The sequence below is a fragment of the Dromaius novaehollandiae genome, chromosome Z (assembly GCF_036370855.1).
Source record: "Dromaius novaehollandiae isolate bDroNov1 chromosome Z, bDroNov1.hap1, whole genome shotgun sequence".
Classification (NCBI taxonomy): domain Eukaryota; kingdom Metazoa; phylum Chordata; class Aves; order Casuariiformes; family Dromaiidae; genus Dromaius; species Dromaius novaehollandiae.
The window spans coordinates 539,457-559,396 of NC_088132.1; the positions used below are offsets into that span (position 1 = coordinate 539,457).

The 19,940-nt window shown below is 37.0% G+C and overlaps 1 protein-coding gene across 4 annotated transcripts in view; it reads left to right on the plus strand.

The window, feature by feature from the left end:
- The window catches only part of RNF38 (ring finger protein 38), a 131,117-nt gene that overhangs the window by 106,112 nt on the left and 5,065 nt on the right, over positions 1-19,940 (plus strand). For all 4 annotated transcript variants that reach the window (XM_064501189.1, XM_026099351.2, XM_064501190.1 and 1 more), the window contains 7 exons: positions 1,259-1,426; positions 5,657-5,827; positions 8,249-8,410; positions 11,131-11,237; positions 12,812-12,896; positions 14,319-14,440; positions 15,540-15,639. In XM_064501189.1, the coding sequence (XP_064357259.1) occupies positions 1,259-1,426; positions 5,657-5,827; positions 8,249-8,410; positions 11,131-11,237; positions 12,812-12,896; positions 14,319-14,440; positions 15,540-15,639 (915 nt within the window). The remainder of the gene's footprint in view (positions 1-1,258; positions 1,427-5,656; positions 5,828-8,248; positions 8,411-11,130; positions 11,238-12,811; positions 12,897-14,318; positions 14,441-15,539; positions 15,640-19,940) is intronic.

The following is a 19,940-nucleotide window of genomic DNA, read 5'->3' on the forward strand; positions in this document are numbered from 1 at the left end:
GTTTTCTACAGGCAGTTTCAGGGAGGGAAGAACTGTAAGAGGTCATTTTGCTCCATATACTGTAAGAGCAGTAAATATTCCTGAATCGTACCCAGCATTGCACTGGATGTCCAACTGCTGTTGCATGAAAGTCCCTGATAAACCTCTGACAAAATACCTGCTTTTGTTCCTGAGCCAAAACTAGATCAAAGTCAGTGTGTCTCCTGAGAGTGGTTTCTGTCACTAGCGATACAAGGGTTGAGGTTTTAAGTTAGTGATCTGTGTTCCTGTTTTGGCCTCATCTGTTGACCAGTTCAGTAGGTTAGCTGTCTTTAATTTACGCATTCTGAGCTTTGTAATAAGCTGTTCTTGCTTGTTAATTTCCCATAGGTGGGTTCCATTTTAGCAGATCATGAAGGAAGAGGGAGGTTTGAAGTAATTACTTCCTATGGGTTTATGCTCCTTTAACATTAATTCTTTGGGGTTTTTGTCAGAAATTTCTTAGTTAATATAAAACCTGAGTAGTGCCTAGGTCCAGAACAGCTTCTGCTCTTGGTCTGATAACTAAATTCTGCAGAATGTTGCTAACTGGAAAATCTGTATGTCTGGGCATGTTTCCTAGTATGTCCATGGATACTTAGTCTGATGCCTCAGTCATGTTATGTTACCTCTACTTTTCAGCTGTTCAGTTACCTTTGTGTTACAGTCAGGTTAAGAGACATCCTGTGAGTGTTGCTCTGAGCATGAATCTGGAGATTGGCCTCTGTGAAGGAAAGAAAAGCTATATAAAGTGCTTGTTCTTTAAAGATATGAGTCTGTGGCTTATTCAATTAGTCTTCCTTTCAGAGTTGAGAAGATTCTTTAGCTGCTTGTAGATTCTTTTTTTCTTTATATTTTTAGTTGGCTTTTAAGTGCAAGTTACAGTCTTCTTATTTTATAAGGACTAGCGTTAGCGTGTGTGGGGGCCCTACTGATCTGAGATGCTACTTAAGTGCTCTTAAGATGCCTTGGAGGTTTTAACCTTTTAAGCTGAGAGATTCCGTCCTGGCCTTGCACTGAAAGCACTGATCAGAGTATTATTCCATTGAGAAGAATATTTTTAAAGAACAGGAATTATAGGTATGTGTCTCCTTTTACACTTTGTCTGTGAATGTTTTTTCTGGTGTATTCACTTTATGGTAGGTGAAAATTTTAAATTACCTGTCATGCCATAATTGTACATAGATGTTAGGAGTTTACAGCAGCAGTTAACTAAAACTTTTTTTTCCTTTTGCTGCAGATCCATCAGGGCACAGTCCCTGTCTCATACACAGTGACAACAGTGGCACCGCATGGGATCCCACTTTGCACAGGCCAGCACATCCCAGCCTGCAGCACACAGCAGGTTCCAGGGTGCTCAGTGGTTTTCAGCGGGCAGCACCTTCCAGTTTGCAGTGTGCCTCCCCCAGTAAGTGGATTTCTGCAATTATACCAGCTTTGATCTTTGGCGTAGTAGTGGTATCTTGAAGCTCCACTGGCCATATGGCTTTAATTGCCTTGGAAAAAGCCTTTGTTTCCTGTGGTAAATTACAATGGCCTAACAGTGTAGGCCTGAGAACTGGTAAATGTATGGTGCTTACCTAGTCTGTTTGTAGAGTTATGACATCTTATCCTGATGGTTTTTTAACTCCAAATAAATGCTGTTTTGTGATCTGGTTTCTCATCAGCAACTATTGTACATGCTTTCAAATGTTTAAGGCTTATTAGACAGCTCACCTAGAAAAATGTACTAAGTTGAAGGAACCTTGCACAGGGATTGGTTATAGGCAGGAAAGATCAGTGGCATCTCCAAAGTCAGTGGGTCTTTTTGTTTGTTTTGTTTTTTTCCTGAGAAGTGGTAAGATCATGAAAGATCAATAAAAGCCAAGTTCTTTTCTATTTGCAAATGATCTCTCAAAATGCATCAAAATATTCTTCTTTAATAATGATGTTTCTCTCTGAGACATCGGTAGACTGACTTGAGTTGGTAACTTTCACCAAGGTAAAATTAAGAAGAATTTGAATTGTTTTTTCATAAATTTTCACATCTGTACTGGGAGTTACTACTTTCCAGTTATATTCTCATGGTATGCCATCCTGTGGCGGTTTCATCAGTAAGTGCTCACAGGCATCAGGACTCAAGAAGTGGAATGGTCTACCCCAAGGAATTTCATCTGTGCAGAATGAAGGCTGCAAAGCACCCGTGAAGAGTTGCAGCTATTTTTTCCTTTTTCTGGTATAAATCTGTAATATATATTAAAAAAAAAAAAAAACCTATATATGATGTCCAGTACCTATTTATAATGCTGGTATTTATTTCCACTGAGTTAATACCCTGGTTAATACCCTTGATTTGTCCAAACAGTGGTCACCTATACAGTTTATGTACATGAGTCTTTGCTGGCTAGTCACTTGCTAGCAGTGTGCAACTTAGCCTTTCCCATGTTGGCGTTACGTGTACCTTCTGTGACCGGAGGCCGTGAATAAGCCTGTGGCAATGAAAAAAAAACACTTGATGTGAATTCCTATTTCTTTTTTAAACTGTCTAACTAGCCCTGGTTGAAGCAGCTAAATTGAAGAGTGAGAAAAAGTAGTTTGCACTCATGTTGTCCAGATGCCATTTATCCCCATTAGACACACCAACTTCTCCAGCACACTTCTGGCCAGTCTGAAATACTTGCAGATAGTATCTCCCCTTACCTTTCAAAGTGATGAAAAGCTGTTAGTGTGTATCCCTGAGGCAGGATGAGAGAGGACTTTTTCGTCTTAATTACTGTCTCCATCTTGAGAACCGTGTGTTTTTACTGCTTTTTAGTTCTGTGAAGCAAAGCGATCTTAGAATGAGTACCAACATAAATGCAGCAATGCCTGCATATTAGATTCAGCAAGGCAAGAATGCAACATGTTCTAAGAAGCATGAAGCAACAACCAGAGAAAAACCTTCTAAAGCTTTATATTGGGGCCTATTCAGCAACGCAACTCTCCTTTAAATATATACATGAATAAAGTTGTGTTAGTTATATTTAACCAGGACATTCAAAGTGATTTTCAGGTTCATTAAGAGAATGGACGCAGTACAACAGAATATGAAGCTTTGAAAAAGTTGAAATTATGTAGCATCAGCAGGCAAACTTTATGCTTTTTTTTTTTTCCTATTATGTCACAGAATCAAAGAATAATGTAAGTTAGGAGGGAGCTCTGGAGGTCACTGCTCAGAGAACAGCCAATTTCCAAGGATGGAAATTTCGCAGCCCCTCTGAGCCTGTGCGCCAATGTTCAGCCACTCCTCTGGTGAAAACTTTTTTTTTTTTCCTTATATCTGATTGGAATCTGCTTTGCTGGAACTTGTTCCCATTGCTTCTTGTCCTTTCACTGTTCAGTCCCAGAAGAGTCTATTTCTGCCTATCCCCTCCCCTGAAGTAGTTGAAGACAGTATTAATGTCCTTGCTTAGCTTTCTTTTATTAAAGCTGAACTAATACAACTTCTCCTTGTGTACTGTACACACCAGACTCATCGTTGACTTGGTGGCTGTTCAGTGGAGCCATTTCAGTAGGTCAGTGTCTTTTTCTGGCACTGGAGAGCCCAAAACTAGACACGGGACCTCAGATGCAGTCTCACAAGAGACAGATAGAGGGGAAGGATCACCTTCTAGTTAGACTCTTAGTAATACAGTCCAATATGCAATAGGTCTCTTGGGTGCAAGAGTACATTGCTGCTTCTGTTGTACTCATGTTGGAACAGAACCCCTCCCTCCTTTTTTGCAAATCTACTCCCCAGCCAGTCAGGCCCAAGCCTGTCCTGCTGCATGGAGTTGTTCTGTCCCAGGGCAGGACTGCACGCAAGCCTGCCCTGAACTTCATGAAGTTCTTGGCAGCCAGTTTCTCCAGCCTGCTGAAGTCCATCTGAATGGCAGTCTTGCCCTGCAGCATATTGGCTTGCGCCTCCTAACTTTGTGTCATCTGTGAACTTGCTGGTATCATTTTATTGCTTTCATGAGCCAAAGGTCTGGAAAAGTCCTCCTGTAAAATGAAGGTGTAACAACACACAGCTGAAGAGGTTCACTAGAATGGAAATGGTCACACATTTCTAGCAGCAGAGATCATTGCACATTCTAGCTATACTTGGAATTAATCCAGTGGATGATTTGACCTGCTTATAAGAACATGAAACAAATGTAATTTGGAGTCTGGATTTAAATGTACTCTCATTGTAATATGGGGTGTGGAATATAGTCCGCTTGTCAACACTGAATAAGTGTAGATAAAGTCAACCCAAAGGACCATTAAAATAATCAGTCTTAACTCCTTGCATAGCACCAATCATTCCCAAACACTGTATCACATTGTACCTGAAAATTTATCTTCAAGTATTGTAGAGAACAGTTTTCAATTTATTAAATATAATAAAAATAATATTTTTACAATGGAAATATTTGGCTTTGACATTTCTTTTTTTAGAAGATAGTGTTGTAGATGGGGAAGTATAGTCAGCAATTCTGATTATGCATTTAAGAAGTAGTAGATCAGATTAATCTGCTATTGTTTCAGCACATGTAAAGATTTGTCGTTGGTCATGCACACAGTAAATGCGGTGGTGATTCCACTTTAACTGTATGAATCTGGTTTTAAACTAGATCTTTTACTATTTGTGCAGTTGTTATAGTCAATATGCTTAATATGTTGTGTGATTCACGACTAACAAGAACTGAGAGAGTAGCAGTGGGTCCTCTACTTTTCTTTATAAAATTAGGTATGCTTTGCAAGTGGGATGGCAAAGTTCTAAATACAAAGACAACCTTAATTATTATCTTTTGCTTATATAAAACAAAGGTGATGCTGGTTGTTTGACAACTAACAAATATGTTCTGAGTTGCTCCTTTAATGATTGAAAATGTAGAAGGAATACCTTATATTCTAATGACAGATCAAAGAGCAGGAAAAAGAGAATGCATTTTTTTCTCATTCCTCCATTTGCAGAGCTGGAAGTAGAAATTAAGCTTCCGTTAAGTATCTTTATGCTCCCCTACACTGCCTTCATCACTTACAGAGTTCAAACTTTAGTGTCCCATAGTTGCTTTTGTATGAGAAATTTCAGAGGAGAGAGAAAAGGTTACTTCCTGCAGTAGCTCTTGCTCACATTGCTGCCTTCACAGCATAAGAGATGCCTCAAAGCCCTGAACTGAACAGAGTGTATGAATTGTGCTTAAAATGTGAGGCAACAGTGGTTGCCAACAGCTAGGAGTCCATTGACTCCATCTGGAGCTTTGAATAGTTGCAAGGCCATTGCCTTGGCTTGATATTTTCAGGGAAGAATAGATTTTACCAGAGTATGGGTATACTTGCTCTTTTCTCAGGAGGCTGTCCCTGATCCTGTAGGGCTGAAAACCCCAACTCCCATTGAATTCAACTAAAGTGAAAGGCACTTTGCAGCTGGCTGGTGTCACACTATCATGTTTGTAGAACCTGATCTGCATTAGTCACTGTTCATTGTGTATGTGAATGAATCAGTTTATATGTGTTTTGGAGGCTTTTCCAAGGAGGGAGGAGAACTACTTTCTTTTAAAATCTCTCCTTAATAAATAAGGAATGTTCTGTAAGAAATATTCATGCTAGAGGCAAAAATAAGGTTTTTTTGTTTGTTTTGTTTTGTTTGTTTCAGATGCTTCAGGCATGTTCAGTCCAGCACCTACCAGTACCATACGCAGCATTCCCACCCCTTATTTCTAGTGATCCGTTCCTTTTGCATCCTCCTCATCTCTCTCCACACCACCCTCCTCACTTGCCACCTCCAGGACAATTTGTTCCTTTCCAAGCACAGCAGTCACGGTCGGTAAGTAATGCTTCTTACCCTCTCACTTTAGAATAGGTAGGGTTGGATGGGCAAATGCTGTAGCCCTTTTCATACATGATTGAGGAAATAAATGGATTTTGTTTAAAGGAATAGTTTTTTGTGCTACTGCTTTCCGAGCAAGCCTGTAACCACTTAGTGTGAAGATAAGGAATTACTAATTATAAAATTCCCTCTGATTCTCCCAGGTTTTCATCAGCTCTTGTCAGCGCTGGTTCTCCATAGGCCTGTACTTCAGTCAAAAAGACTTGCGTTGCTTTACTTTACTGTTCCTTCAGATGCTTCTTTTCCAGGAAGAGGAGAATCCAGAGGAGCCTGTGTAGTGCAGCAGTGGTCTCAGAGAAAAGTTCAGTAGAGAAATGAGAAAACACAGAATGTTACTCTCATTACAGACTTCTATTATTTCGCTTCTCAGCTGATCTTTAAATGACCAGAGTTTTCCCTAGAACACTAGAGTAAAGTACTATGGTCTTAGGTCTTCCAGAAACCCTCAGGAATGGAAAATCTCTCCCTTCCTCCTTTCACTTGTGAAAATTACTGACTACTTCTGCTTTAGCAGACTTGACTGAAAAGCTGATGGCCTAATAGTAGGGACTGTGCAAACATAGCAAAAGGTGGCCCTATTTGGATTTGAGGGGAGAAATTAGATTTTCATTTCTGGTCTACAGCTCTGACTGTGGGGTTATCTGTATACTTGTGTCCAGTTGTTTGGCTCTCTCACTAGAACATGCCAGTATTTCACTAGTGCAGAAATAGAATAGCTTATCTTCAGTTTCTTCCAAACATGGCTTAAACCTCTCTATGCTGTATCTCAGGAATTGGAAATGTTGTAATAGCTTCATTATATAAGGATGGGAGAACAGTTGGGAAAGCATGGTTTTCACTAGTAATCACAATAAGACTTTCCTTTAGAAAATGTATGGGCTTGGATTTTGATTTGAATTGCTTGCTTGGTTAGAGATTAGGATTTTCTCTCAACTTTCAGTTCTGGCAAAATGCCTGCATTATAGTACTTTAAGAACAGCTAGTGTTTAAGGTTTGTTCTGTGTAACAGGGAAACAGAACTTTCCACTCCTTCCTCAAGGTGGCTTTCTTAGCTGAATTTCTTGAAATGAGTGGAATTCAGTATCAGGAACAGAACGATGAATTAGTGGAATAATGGAGTTTAGGGATTTTGAAAAATGAGACCACCTTGACCTGAGGTAAGAGCTTTCATTACAACAAAAGTATAGCTTTAAAATAATGTGTCTAGCCTAAATTTGGCAAAAAAATATTTATAACTACTTCTTCAAACTGTCTCATGAAAACAGATAAACCAGAAACCCATTAGGGTACAATTCTCCTGCTTTTAGTGGATTCACTGAAGGGGGAAAATAGTTTTCATGGTGGTGATTTCTGCTTATTTTGCAAATGCTGAATTCTTTCCTAATAAACTTTTTGATTTCCTGCTCTATTTTAGTTTGACTTCATTTACAGCTCATGACAAAGATTTAGAACTATTTTCTTCAGCTTAAGAGTTCTTTTTTTATTATGCAAGTCAGCAGTTGATTCCTTGCATATGCCATCTAATGAGCTGGATGATAAATGCTAAAGTTCCTGTAGTGGTTTAATTTAAAGATTACTTTATCTGGCCTATCTCGTCACAGTTACAGAACGCTTAATCATTGAGAAATAAAAGGGGAGAAGATGAGGCAAAGGTAGGGCCCACACAGAATTTGGGTATGTTTTGAGGCCCTTTGGGCGTGATGGATTTATTACAATTGACTGTCTCACAGGACTAAACTAGAATCTCATGCTTCTGAAACCACTGGACTGTCTGTTCTTGGTAGGACTGTTGCATGACCCTTCTAAGGAAGCATCTGCTTCATTACTGAGTATCATGATCAGTTTAATATCACTGGAATAGCCATGTCCACTGTCCATATCACCTTTCAGATTATCTGACACAATTTTAGTTCTCTTCTTTGGCTGTTGCAATGACCAATATGATAGAAGTATTTTCTAAAAAGCTCTTCAGATTATTTTTTTCCTTTCACACAGTTTCACAGAGACAGCTGCCTGGCCAGAAGAGCAATATTCGTCCTGAAAAAATGTGAGACACAGGAAATTACAGCCACTCCTATATTTGTTAGATTGCATAAATTCCTAATCTACAACCACAGCTAGCTGGAAAAGATCAATTTATCTCAAATTTGTAGTGCTGTATTTGCTTTTTGGTAGTGTTGATGACAGCCATTTTTCACAGTGTTACTCTGTGAAAAACAGAAACTCTGTGAAAAGTACAATTACATTGTCCCCTGTAAAACTGACCTCCGCAGCTCAGAATATACAGCTGGAATTGCAGTTCTTTAGTGGGGAAAAATTGCATCTCTATTAATGCAACAAAGCCTGTGTTTCTTTTAGCCACTTCAAAGAATAGAAAATGAAGTAGAACTGCTTGGAGAACATCTTCCTGTAGGAGGTTTTACATACCCTCCCTCAGCCCATCCACCAACATTGCCTCCCTCAGCTCCTCTCCAATTCTTAACCCACGATCCTTTACACCAGGAGGTGTCATTTGGTGTAGTAAGTATTGCTTTCTGCACTACATTCTCATTCATGCTGAGTTAACATTCTCGATCTTTATTCTGTAGTACATTTTGTTGAAAAATGGCACTTCTTGCAATTGGATTTTCATTAATGACTACAGCAGTGTACTTTTATATTTTCCATAAGTTCATTTTAGTTAAGCTAAGGGCAGCTTACTTAATGGCATCAGTAAATGATTTCTGATAACATTAATTGTGGAGAGTGCAATAGCAGTTACTTGGAAATTATTCCTCTGTATTCCCACACAGTCCAGTACTTCTGCAGACACTAACAAGCATAGTTTAGAAAAGCTATTGTCACTTGTTCTGCTGCTAATTCTCCCTCAGTATATTGAATTTCCAGAGGTTAGGAAAGCTATAATGCTTTAAAAATAATCGTCCTTCAGAGTGTTTGCAATTTGTAGGCAAGCAACGTTAGAGTGCTTCTGTATAGCAGATGATGCAGTACTACAGAGGCAGTGAAGCTTGCTTTGAAGGAGCTTTGAGGGGGATGAGATGCAGTTGAACTGCAGCAGCACCAAAAAAAAATGAAACCTGCTTCAGGATAAAATCTGTGGTAGAAGTTTGTGCTGCTGAGGTTAGGCTGTGTCCAGGATTTGTGCTAGCTCTAGGATCTTTGCGTTGCACTTCAGGCTGCACTTAACATGTCCTGAAACACTTTTGAAAAACCTCTGCCCCCTGTTTAATAGTTGAAGAAGGAGCTAGAAATCAAATTTAGGCTCTGGGGTCTTTTTTGTTTGTTTAACCTGTGGCATCACTTTGACAAAAGCTTTTAGTGGATCGTTGTCTCTTAAAAATTTTAAATGAGAAAGGAATTTTAGGCCCTGTGATTACAAGGACATACAGATACTTCTCTTTAATTAGTCTCCTTGAAATAATGCAGCCTGTCTCTAAATGAAATTAAATGTTTGCTGCACTTTTATAAAACTCAACTAAAGCTCCAAACTTAAAAAATTATTCAGCTCAGTGTTAAACTGAAGGTGTACAGGTTTTAAATGAAGATTTCCAGTACTGTAGAGTTTTAGACACACTTTAAAACATTCCATCAATTGCTTTGATTTGACTCAGTATGCTTGATAGAGGGATTACAATCTGGTCTCAAACATTCTGGCTGGAGAGAGGTTTACTTGATTTGAAAATTCAGATTTTAAAAGTAGATAGAGAACAAAATACCATGTTTTTTTACCTAGGAGGTTATATAATACTTGTGCTCTCTGATGCTTCAATTCTGGGCTGTATACGGCTGAGGGGCAGAGTATAGGTGCATTATGAGTAATCATATGGTCTTTTAAAAAGCAAATCCTAAATCTTTATAAAAATTTCTCCAGTGATTCAAAATGATTTTTAGCAAAGTTTGATTAAAAAAAAATGTTGGTCATTTATATTTCCTTTATAATGAAATTGTTATGGAATGGCTGCATTTCTGGCTCTCCTTCATTCAGAGAACCTAAAACTGAACACAGCACTTTCTGGTGGTACTGTTTGGACTGCAAAATTCACAAAGCAGTAAAATTGATACTTGCTGTATATGGTTTGAGAGCTTACTTTCAAGAAAAAGACCATGATTGTTTTACATTGTGTTTATATTATTATGTAAATTTTATGTATGACTGTGACTATCTTTTAATAATGTTTCTATTGTAAAATCAAAGCTTTTTAGGTTAGTCATTAGTTTTGTTGGGTTTCTCTGTGTTCTGAAGTTTCAAACATGGAAGAAGAAAAGCATGTTAATTAAACATTTGAGTGTTCTTTCTTTCAAAAAAAATCCATAGGACTTTTGAATATGAATTCAATAGCAATATGAATTTCAGCTGTGGAAATCTCCTAAAAATATTACTACTTTGAATATTTCTGGAAAAATCCAGTTTACATTTAAGTGGATTTTTTTTTAATCATGTATGCCTCCATTTCAATAGGTAGCACAAGAAATTTTGCACAGTGAAACAGAAAACTTAAATGCATAAGTAAAGAGCTTGGTATGCAGTTAAAAACTGAGAAGACAGTTCTTTTTTTTGCTGATGGAAAGAATACATTGAAGCTGTAGGCTTGAACATCTCTTTAGGCATTGTCCTGATGCAGAAATGGTGTACTAATTAAACTCCCCAGGTACAGTTAAAAGGCTTCAAAGTCCCTCTAATGTAAATGTAATTGCACACTGCTCCAAAGGTACTTTTTCTAAAACTTGTCCAAAGATTTTGCAGTATGAATTGTGGTGGTACCTCTGACAGACGTTCTTACACAAACCACAGAAATCATATACATTATTTTTATATATAAAATATATTTATAAAAAATACATATATAAATATATGTATGTGTTTTAAAACTCTTTCTTTACTCAATTACTTGTGTACAAGCCTGCATAATAGCAGCAGGCCTAAAGCCTGGGCTCTTAAATTTGCACAGGAGTCAGAAGTTCAGCTTCCATCAGTTTCCAAAACCAGCCTGCGTACAGATTAAGCCTGCAAGGTCTTGCAAAAGTTTCTGTTATGCATTATTACTTTTTCCTGTAGAATGGTGTAATTATGTATTAGTGATAGGAATTGTTATTTGAAATTGTCTGAGTCTTTTTGGACTTGAGCAGGGGTTTGATTTTTGGGGTAATGCTTTGTTGAAACAGCTTTCAATGTTCAGATTTCAGTTTATTTCATAATTAAGCGAACAAAATGTTGAAGCTTGCTTTCTTCCCTTCTACAGCCTTACCCACCTTTTATGCCTCGAAGACTCACAGGGCGCAGTAGGTACCGATCACAGCAGCCAATACCACCGCACCCTTACCATCCCAGCCTATTACCATATGTGCTGTAAGTTCAAAGTACATTTGTTTCCTTGTGGGCTATTGAGAACTATGTGAGGTAACTACTCCTCTCATCATGGCTCTCAGCACTTTTGATGGTTGGACTCTACCAGAAAACAGACATAGTTCAGCTGTCCCAAAGCTTTCTTTTCAGGGTTTTCAGCCTATTTTGAACAACTTACACATTTGAGCAGGAAAAGTAGAAGTGAACAGTTTTGTCCTATGTAGTTTTGGTATCTCTTGCATCTCTTTTTTTGATGGAACTCTCCTTAAAGATATGCAAGGTAATTAAAAACTTGGTTCTACTCTTAGGCGACATGGTTACATCGTAAATCTACCTTTTGTAGGATAAAGTTCTAGGAGTCTTTACTCAAAGAGTAAGTTACTTTGTTTTGTTTTTTGATTATTGAAACACAATGACAGGAGCCTTCTGTGGTGTGTAAGTTTTTCATTAGCTGAACTGCTGATCTGTTACAGTTTTTGAACTTCTGCCTTTGATTAGCTGTTTCTGGAAAAGAAGGTGTGGAAGAAGTAACACTTGGGGATTATCTGTAGTTAGTTAAGTAGATCCTTTTTGCTGGAGTTTGGGTTTATGGCCTGAAAATTATTACTTTTCATATGTTCTGTTTCAGAAGTAAATAAGAATGCTGGAAAACAAATATTATTTTAAAGGTGGCATTGACACAGAAATAACCAAGCTTTGTCACTTGTGGGGCCACCAGATTATAGTCTCTTTCTGTGCGGTTTCAGCATGAAAATGGCACCCAAATATCTGATCCAGTGAAACTGTTGAACTTTGCATCTTACATTCAGACAGTGCTTGCACTGGTGTCATAGCCTCTTGTCTGTCTGTTGAGGACAGAGTGTAGCACAATAGTTCCCGATGAATTCAATGAGGTGAAGCTTTTAGTACTATGAATTTATGATTCTAGTTCTGTGCATTAAGTTTTGATCTATAGTACTGTCTTGGGGGATAAAAACGCTTGTTTTACTTAAAAACAGAAAAACTTCTCTCTCTTGCCTCTATATCTGAAGAGATTCTGCTTTGACCAACATCACAATATGTGAGAAGGTGAGTTTGCGCTTGCCTTCAGTGTGGAAGTTGGTCCAGTGGTATATCTGAATTATTTTCACTGTGTGTTTTAGAACACTCCAAAGCTTTGGTGTTGGAGGTGTAGGTGAACTTAGGGTTCTTTATCTTGGCTGATGTTTTACCCACTTAAATTAAACAAATTTAACATTAGAACCTTTATTCAGTGTTAATATTAGTTCTCCATGGTGTGTGATAATCAAGAGATTAGTTTTTGTAATAATGCTGTGCCTCGTTACAAAGTATCAGATGAGACATAGCAGTAAGCATGCAAATAAAAAGGCAGTACAGACAGTATCAGAAAGTGGCAGGAACACATTTTCATTTGACTCTTTCACATCAGATGTTAATTCTTGACCTCATACTTAACATTTTTACAAATCTTAGAACTTTTCGATTTAAGAGGGATCAATAAGATTACCTCAGCTGTATGTTTGTGTGCTGTCCTCTAGCAAGGTGCTGAACCTTATCGTTGTTTGCTCCCATGGTAGATCAATGCTGCCGGTGCCACCTGCAGTTGGACCAGCTTTCAGCTTTGAGTTGGATGTGGAAGATGGTGAGGTAGAAAACTATGAGGTTGGTATGGAAAGTACAAATATATTTGAAGAACTGTTGTTAACTCAAACAGTACACAAAATGGAATTATATTTTTCTTTCAGTCCTGTTTTTGCCTTTGAAATAAAGGTAATGACTGTGAGGACAGAATCCAGAAACAATCCTTTCAAATTTGTTTGCAATACTGGATATTAGAAATGCTTAGCTCTTTTTTTGTCTATTGCTGTTTCCCAGAATCCACCATCCTACCTCAGTGATCATTAAATTGATCAGCTTTATGTTCTGCATGCTACTCTTCTCCTTTTGAGTTTTAATTATCAAACAGAAATAAAGCACATTCAAAAGAACAGAGTAAGTTATTGCTTTTTATGTACTTTGATAATTTTGCAGAATAGTGTTAATACAGAATAGTTTTTATATCGTAGAATAAATTAAGCTAAATGCAAGGTTTATAAAACTACCTTAGTGCCTTCACTTCTTGACCCTCAGGAAAAGCTCAAATTAAAAGCTCAAAAGCTTGTAATCATCAGCCAGCCTTCATCATGCATCTCCTTACCCTTGTTCCCCTTAAGAGCTCTGTATTTGTGTAGTAGCACAGCATTTCCAGTTTAACAATGAGCTCTTCTGTCGTAATTAGTGTCCTAGTTCAGAACAAGCATCATCTTGTTTCTGAGAATTTAGGCCTGGAGTTTTAGGGCTACTGGAAATCTCTTTGTGACCAGTACTGTTCTCAGCTTTCACCAAGGCTCTTAACTTTCCTATACCTTTGTTTTCCATCAAGTTGATTCTGATATTTTTCTCAGTATCCTCATGAAGGAGTGCAAATTATGTACATGATAGAGGGCAAATTATTCACCTGCGGGGCAGTTAGTTACAATGCTTGGCTCATAAAAAATGAACATAAGATTTTAGCAGAAAATGCTTTAAGTCTGATGGCATGTATTTGTTTTCCAGAGTTCAGCATAAAATCACCGTGTCTTAATTCAGCTAGTCGAAGGTGTGGAGTGAGAATCAGAAGTTATCCCTTTAAATTCTTGGTTTCTCTTAGAGCGCCAGGCTCATATATATTCCTGGGAAATAAATTTGGCAATAAATTCTTCCTGTTACCTACACTGTTAATTTCATAGTGGGGTGAGATCCTTCAAAGGCAGAGTACTTATCAAAGAGCCAGAGAAGTAATTAAAAGTTGGATTGTGGGGGCTTTGAAATCACAAAGAATACATCTGGTATAATTCAGACAGGTAGTTGAACTCTGACAGACTTTCTATGGAGCTCGTGTTGTAAGGAGAGAAGCAAGATTCTAAACATTTCTTGACAGAAAGGTGTTTGGTGCTGCCAGGTGGGATAATGATGTGTTTTTGCAGAAGAAATAATTCCACTTCAGCAGACCTGGAGCTTTTTTGATCAATGAATTTTAAAATGCACAACTGCCATGTTTTGCAGGCACTGCTGAACTTGGCAGAACGTCTAGGAGAAGCCAAACCACGAGGACTGACAAAAGCAGACATTGAACAACTTCCATCCTACAGGTTCAATCCAAATAACCACCAGTCAGAACAGACGTTGTAAGTACATTTCTCTTTCTCAAATTTGCACAATTTTTGTGACTGTATTTTCATTTCTTTCAAATGCAGCCTCAGTTAGGCCAATGGTATTAACAGAAGTGCCTTAAAAGGAGTCATGTCTCAGTAAAGATAATTTTTTTTTTTCTTAGACTACTATCCAGATCAAATACTATTCATCCTAACTTTAAAAATTCTATCTACTCTCACTTCATTTAGAGATGTTTCAATTTAGTTGCTCAGTGCTTCATAAAATTAAATTAAAGAAAGGTTTTTTTAAGTTTAGTTCAGCATATTAGACATTGAATAGACATTGTCAGCTTGGAATTAAGCCTGTGTTAAAATAGCCTTAAGTGTTGAAGTTTGAAGTGCTTCCGAAAGACCTTTAGTCAGTAGTTTAAGGATGTGTTTTCTGATGTTTAAAATCCCTTAATTTTGTTTGAAAGTTCTCATAACCAAGTGGAAAATGCACTGTAGATAGAAGGATGGTTAAATGACTTAATGCCGGATGCTGTCTAATGTTTGAAATTAAGTGGAAGGATTTTGCTGGGTTTTTTTACTCCAGTTAGTGATCTTCAGTGTGGCTTTTAACACAGATGGGGAATGAATTTTATAATCAGAACTTTTTTTTTTTTTTTTAAGTTGACAGCCTCCCTGAAGGAGAAATATTTTTAATAAAATATGAGTATAGATGTAAATGAAGGGGGAATTTCTCTATTAAAAATGTGTGTTATCTTTAATCAGTTAGTTTTGAGAGATGCTCAAAATTATTTCTTTTTGATAGGGCAAAAATTAAAGGTAAACGTGAGAGAAATGTGTTACAGGTTTATACTACCTATCCACATCAACATTCGTTTGTTCTGTTGATGGGGTCTGTGCCCTTACTTGCTTTGCAGTTTGAAATCACAGTAAAAAGCACAAAAGCAATTCTCAGTTTACACTGGTACGCTAGAGATTTACAACCAAAAATATTCATTGTAGTAGCTACCACAGGAGTAAACCAGTTACCCTTGTTGCAGACATACCCTACAAGCTGACTACAGAATACAAACTTGTTCTTAAATAGCAGATTTCTTTAAATTTTGCCATCTTATTTTTTTAGGTGTGTAGTGTGCATGTGTGATTTTGAGTCAAGGCAGCTACTTAGAGTCTTACCCTGTAACCACGAGTTCCATGCCAAGTGCGTCGATAAATGGCTTAAGGTAAAAAAAATATATATATATATATATATATATATATATATATATATATAAAATATATTATATAGTTTTGGGGGGTTGGGGCATTTTATTGGTTTTGGGGGATTGTTTAGTGTTGTTATTTTTCTACTGCTTTTCCTCACTTCCTTCCTGTTTCTAATGTTTAGGCTAGAAAAGACAACAGACTCAAAGCACTGCCTCCTTACATTTTTTTCTAACACTTAGTGGAGGAACTCTTTCTAAAATCTTTGGCATAAGGAAAAGGAATATGAAGAGAATGATTTTCATGGACAAATCTTGTTGTTTTCTGTTTCCACAAAACAATGCTTATGAATTCAAGTTTATAGCAATGTAGGAAGTGCGAACTGGAGTTTGTATGATGATGGTGGGTTTAACGCTGTTTTACATATCCTGCATAGTAAAATTGGATGTTAATAGAAAGCTTGTCTTCCCCACCGCTTCTCTATGACTGTGAGGTTTTGAAGCAAATCAAACGTATATGTAAATGTTTGTGCATACATGTGTGTATAATGCACGTAAAGTATGTTTGTGTGTATATGTGTTTAGACACACACGCATATGTGTATTTTATATATATGTATTTACAATATAATATATGCCAATAAGACTTACCATGTAATTATGGTTCTTACACATGCTGTGACATACTCTTTCAAAACAATTTATGAGGAGGGGAAAAAAAAAGGACCTAGAAGCAGGACAGCCCAGTAAGATCACAGAGAGTAGCATCAATAAAGCTGCGTTATCCAGATTTACTGCTAGCAGGGTTTTGATTCCCATCTTGTCTCACCTTTTTTCAGTATTTTATTCTATCCAGATTTAGATTTGTCTGTGTGTAGTCTGTTGTGTCAAATATTTGAAATTGCAATGATCCTATGTGAAAAAAGTATATAGGGTGCAGTTCCTAGAGAATTATAGATGGTTTCTGAAGTTTTTTGGGAAAAAAACACCAACAAAAAAATCCCCCAAACTCACAGCCATATGTCTGAAGTTGTCATTGTCCTCTTGTAGTTTTGCTTATAAATGCGTTCCTGTAGAGAACATGCATTTTTAATGTGAAGGAAGTCCATATTAAAGTCCTGCATGAAGTAGCAAATTGATATGTATGGCATTATTTTGGCTACGAAGTTATCAAGAATAATGATGATGGGGCTTTTTAAAAGTGGAATCTGAAAGAGCCTTTGGGCTGCAGTACCCAATGTAGTCTAAGGCTTCTACAGATTCTACAGCTTGTGTAAATGTTTCCACAACATTGCTCTTAATTTTCAACATTTCAACACAAGGCTGTTCTCCTGCAGTATTCTGAATTCACATACATGTCTGAGAATCAGCAAGAGGAATGAAAACATCCAGGTGTTTTTAGCTTCAGATTAAAAAAAAATAGTATTTAGAGCTATGCTATATGCTATAGATCTGTGCTATTCTATTCAGTAATTGCCAATTAGGTCAGATTAATTAATGTATATTCAAGTGGTACTCTCTAGTATCCCCCACTACTTATTTCTGTGTTCAGAGCGCCTTCTGCCTGGCAGAAGAGTGTTCACACTAGACTTGTCAAATCTTACCATTGCTTAAAACTTCCTGAATCATGTGTGGCATGGACAAGATAAACAGGGACACCATCTTATGAAGTAAGAACAGAGATCTCTGGGCTTCGCACAGCCTGCGATGCAGTGGATGCTAAAGTTTTATATAGGTTACATTGGTTATATAGATTTAAAAAACCATTCTTTTCAGGGTAGTAGTACAAAGAGGATACCTCTAATTCATAAAGCCCCTCATCTGCAAATTGCTGGAGGTTAGAAGAACATGTCAGGGAAGTGTCATGCATGCTTATCCCATTCTTACACCCTTTCTTACCTGCTGTTGGTCTCAGAGTCAGACAGTTAAGTTAAATGAGGCTTTTTGGTGACTCAGTGTGGCAGTTCTTAAGTTACATCTTTCAACTGGTAATCAACTGGTAACTAATTAAAGATCAGCACAATGAAAAAAAAGATTTGGTCTGTTCTTTATTTTAATGATGTTAGGTGTACTGTAGTACTGGTTAAACAGCTTTGTGCTAATATTCTTATCCCAGGTTAGAAACTCTGTACTTTTTTAACAGACCTTTGACTGTAGTATTAGCTAAAGGTTAACTTATCATAGAAAAACTGTATCAGCATAAAAGTGTCAGCTGTGTGGGGGAATGAGTATTTAGGTGAAAGATGTGTGCAATCTAAACCTAAAGAGATGCAGTTATGCCAGCCTAAAACTGCTTGTATTGGCATAGTGTATCCCAAAGTTGGGATTGGCTAGTTGAGGATAATACATCCTACTGTAGGGTTACTGAACCAATATACTTACACTATGCAGGTATAGTTACAGTGCTGTAGAGCTGTCTTATTGAAATAAAGGTTATTTCACTTGCAAAACAGAATAAATTACCTGTGTAACTTCAATCCAGCCTATTTTAGTTAATGCCTCTACAGTTAAAGGAGCAAAAAGCTCTGGTATATGCAAACCTGAAAATGGTGATAACTGGAAGACATATATATATATATATATATATATATATATATAAAAAAATGTGTGTGTGGGTGTATACATACATAAAAAATGTTTTGTACATTCTTTTATGTATTTGACAGCTTGCTTTGTATGTTGCCAGTATAATTATGTTCTCAGTATAGTCATGTATTCATTTCATTGGAAACTGGCTTTCCTGCCTTTAAGGGCTTGCCTACATGAGGACATGGCATTTGTCTGCTTGTTTCCCTGTTAAGCCTTTGCTGAACTCCAAGAACCTTTCTGCGCTCCAGAAAAGAACTTTTCCTAAGCCACAGCAGTAATACACAACTCTTGTGCTTTAAATTGATACCTACATCATTCACATCATCCAGTCTACATCATGTGGACAAATTCTGCAAGGTGGTGCAAGAAGAGTAGGTTTTAATACTTGCAAGTCTTTTTTTTAATTCTTTACTACTTGCAGCTTTTTTCTTTTTGAGAAGATAAGTGTATGCTTGGTTTTAAATTAATCATATGTCCCTTGAAAGAAACTATTTGCCATCTACAAATACTTTCATGTTTTTTCTAGAGGCCTGGAGTCAAGCTGATGCTTTTAAACTTCTGCCATTTTGTTTAGTTAAAGATTTAAATAAGTTAGTGATCCATTCTGATATTAGAAAACCCAAAATCCTATCCCACTGTCTGCTGGTGTCAGAGAGAAAAAAAAAAAAAGAGGCATCTAAACAAACTTGATGGCTTGTCTGTGTATGAGAGGTTTCATTCTCCCTACAGATATAATGCTGTTTATAGTATTACTTTTTCAGGCAGTCATAGCTAGTCAGAGGTGAAGTTCTTTCACCATGAATTAGGTGGTCCACATTAGACTACAGTGAGAAAACCTCTCCTGTTAAGCAAGGTGAAAGCAAAGTGACTTGTGAAAGAAGAGTTACACAGTGGATGGCACAGAATTAATGAGAGGGAGATTATCCTTTTGCTTTTTTTATATTATCAACTGTTTTTCTCATCTTTCACAGTATATGGTTATTTCTTAATATCCTACATCTCTTTGTAGAATGTGAATACATGAAAAATCTGTTTACTTTTCAGGTGAGATTTAGTCGTTGTTCCAAAGAACAGCTTGAAAATATGACCTGCCTCTACCCTGAGGATTCAGAAATCAGATGACAAGACTTACTTTACCTTTAGTTGTCCTCTAGGAAATGCCCTATTATATTTCAGGAAAGATAATGCTAGCTAATTTAGAGTTTACCTTGGTTCTTATGATTTGATATCAAAAAAACACAATTGTTTTCATAGGATTTTAGTGACACTGCAGATTCTTTACTCTAAATGCCATTCATTTTAGCTAGAAATTTTTATAAATATAAATACATAAATAAATCAGTTCATTGTGCAGCTGTGTCCCATTATATTACAGAAAGTTAGTGTGCCTGAAGAAACAGCTAGTTAGGAGAAAGTCAATATTGCAATATTATGGCACCCTTCTTCCACTTTGCACCAAAGAGTCCTGTTAAATGTCAAGAAGGGGAATAAATTTCATAAAAGGCATAAAAAGACAAGTAAATCTTAAACAGATATGGTTTTTAAATAACTTTTCAAGACTCTTTTACAACCAGTGCTGAAGTTTGCATGTCCTGGCATAGTAGATTTGTTTCTGCAGTTTCCTATCAGGAGTTTATACTTTAGTAATATTCTTACTGAATGCTCTGTTTCATGCTACAAATGGCAAATACTGCAGTACTTATCATGAAAGATACTTCTTGATTCATTAATCT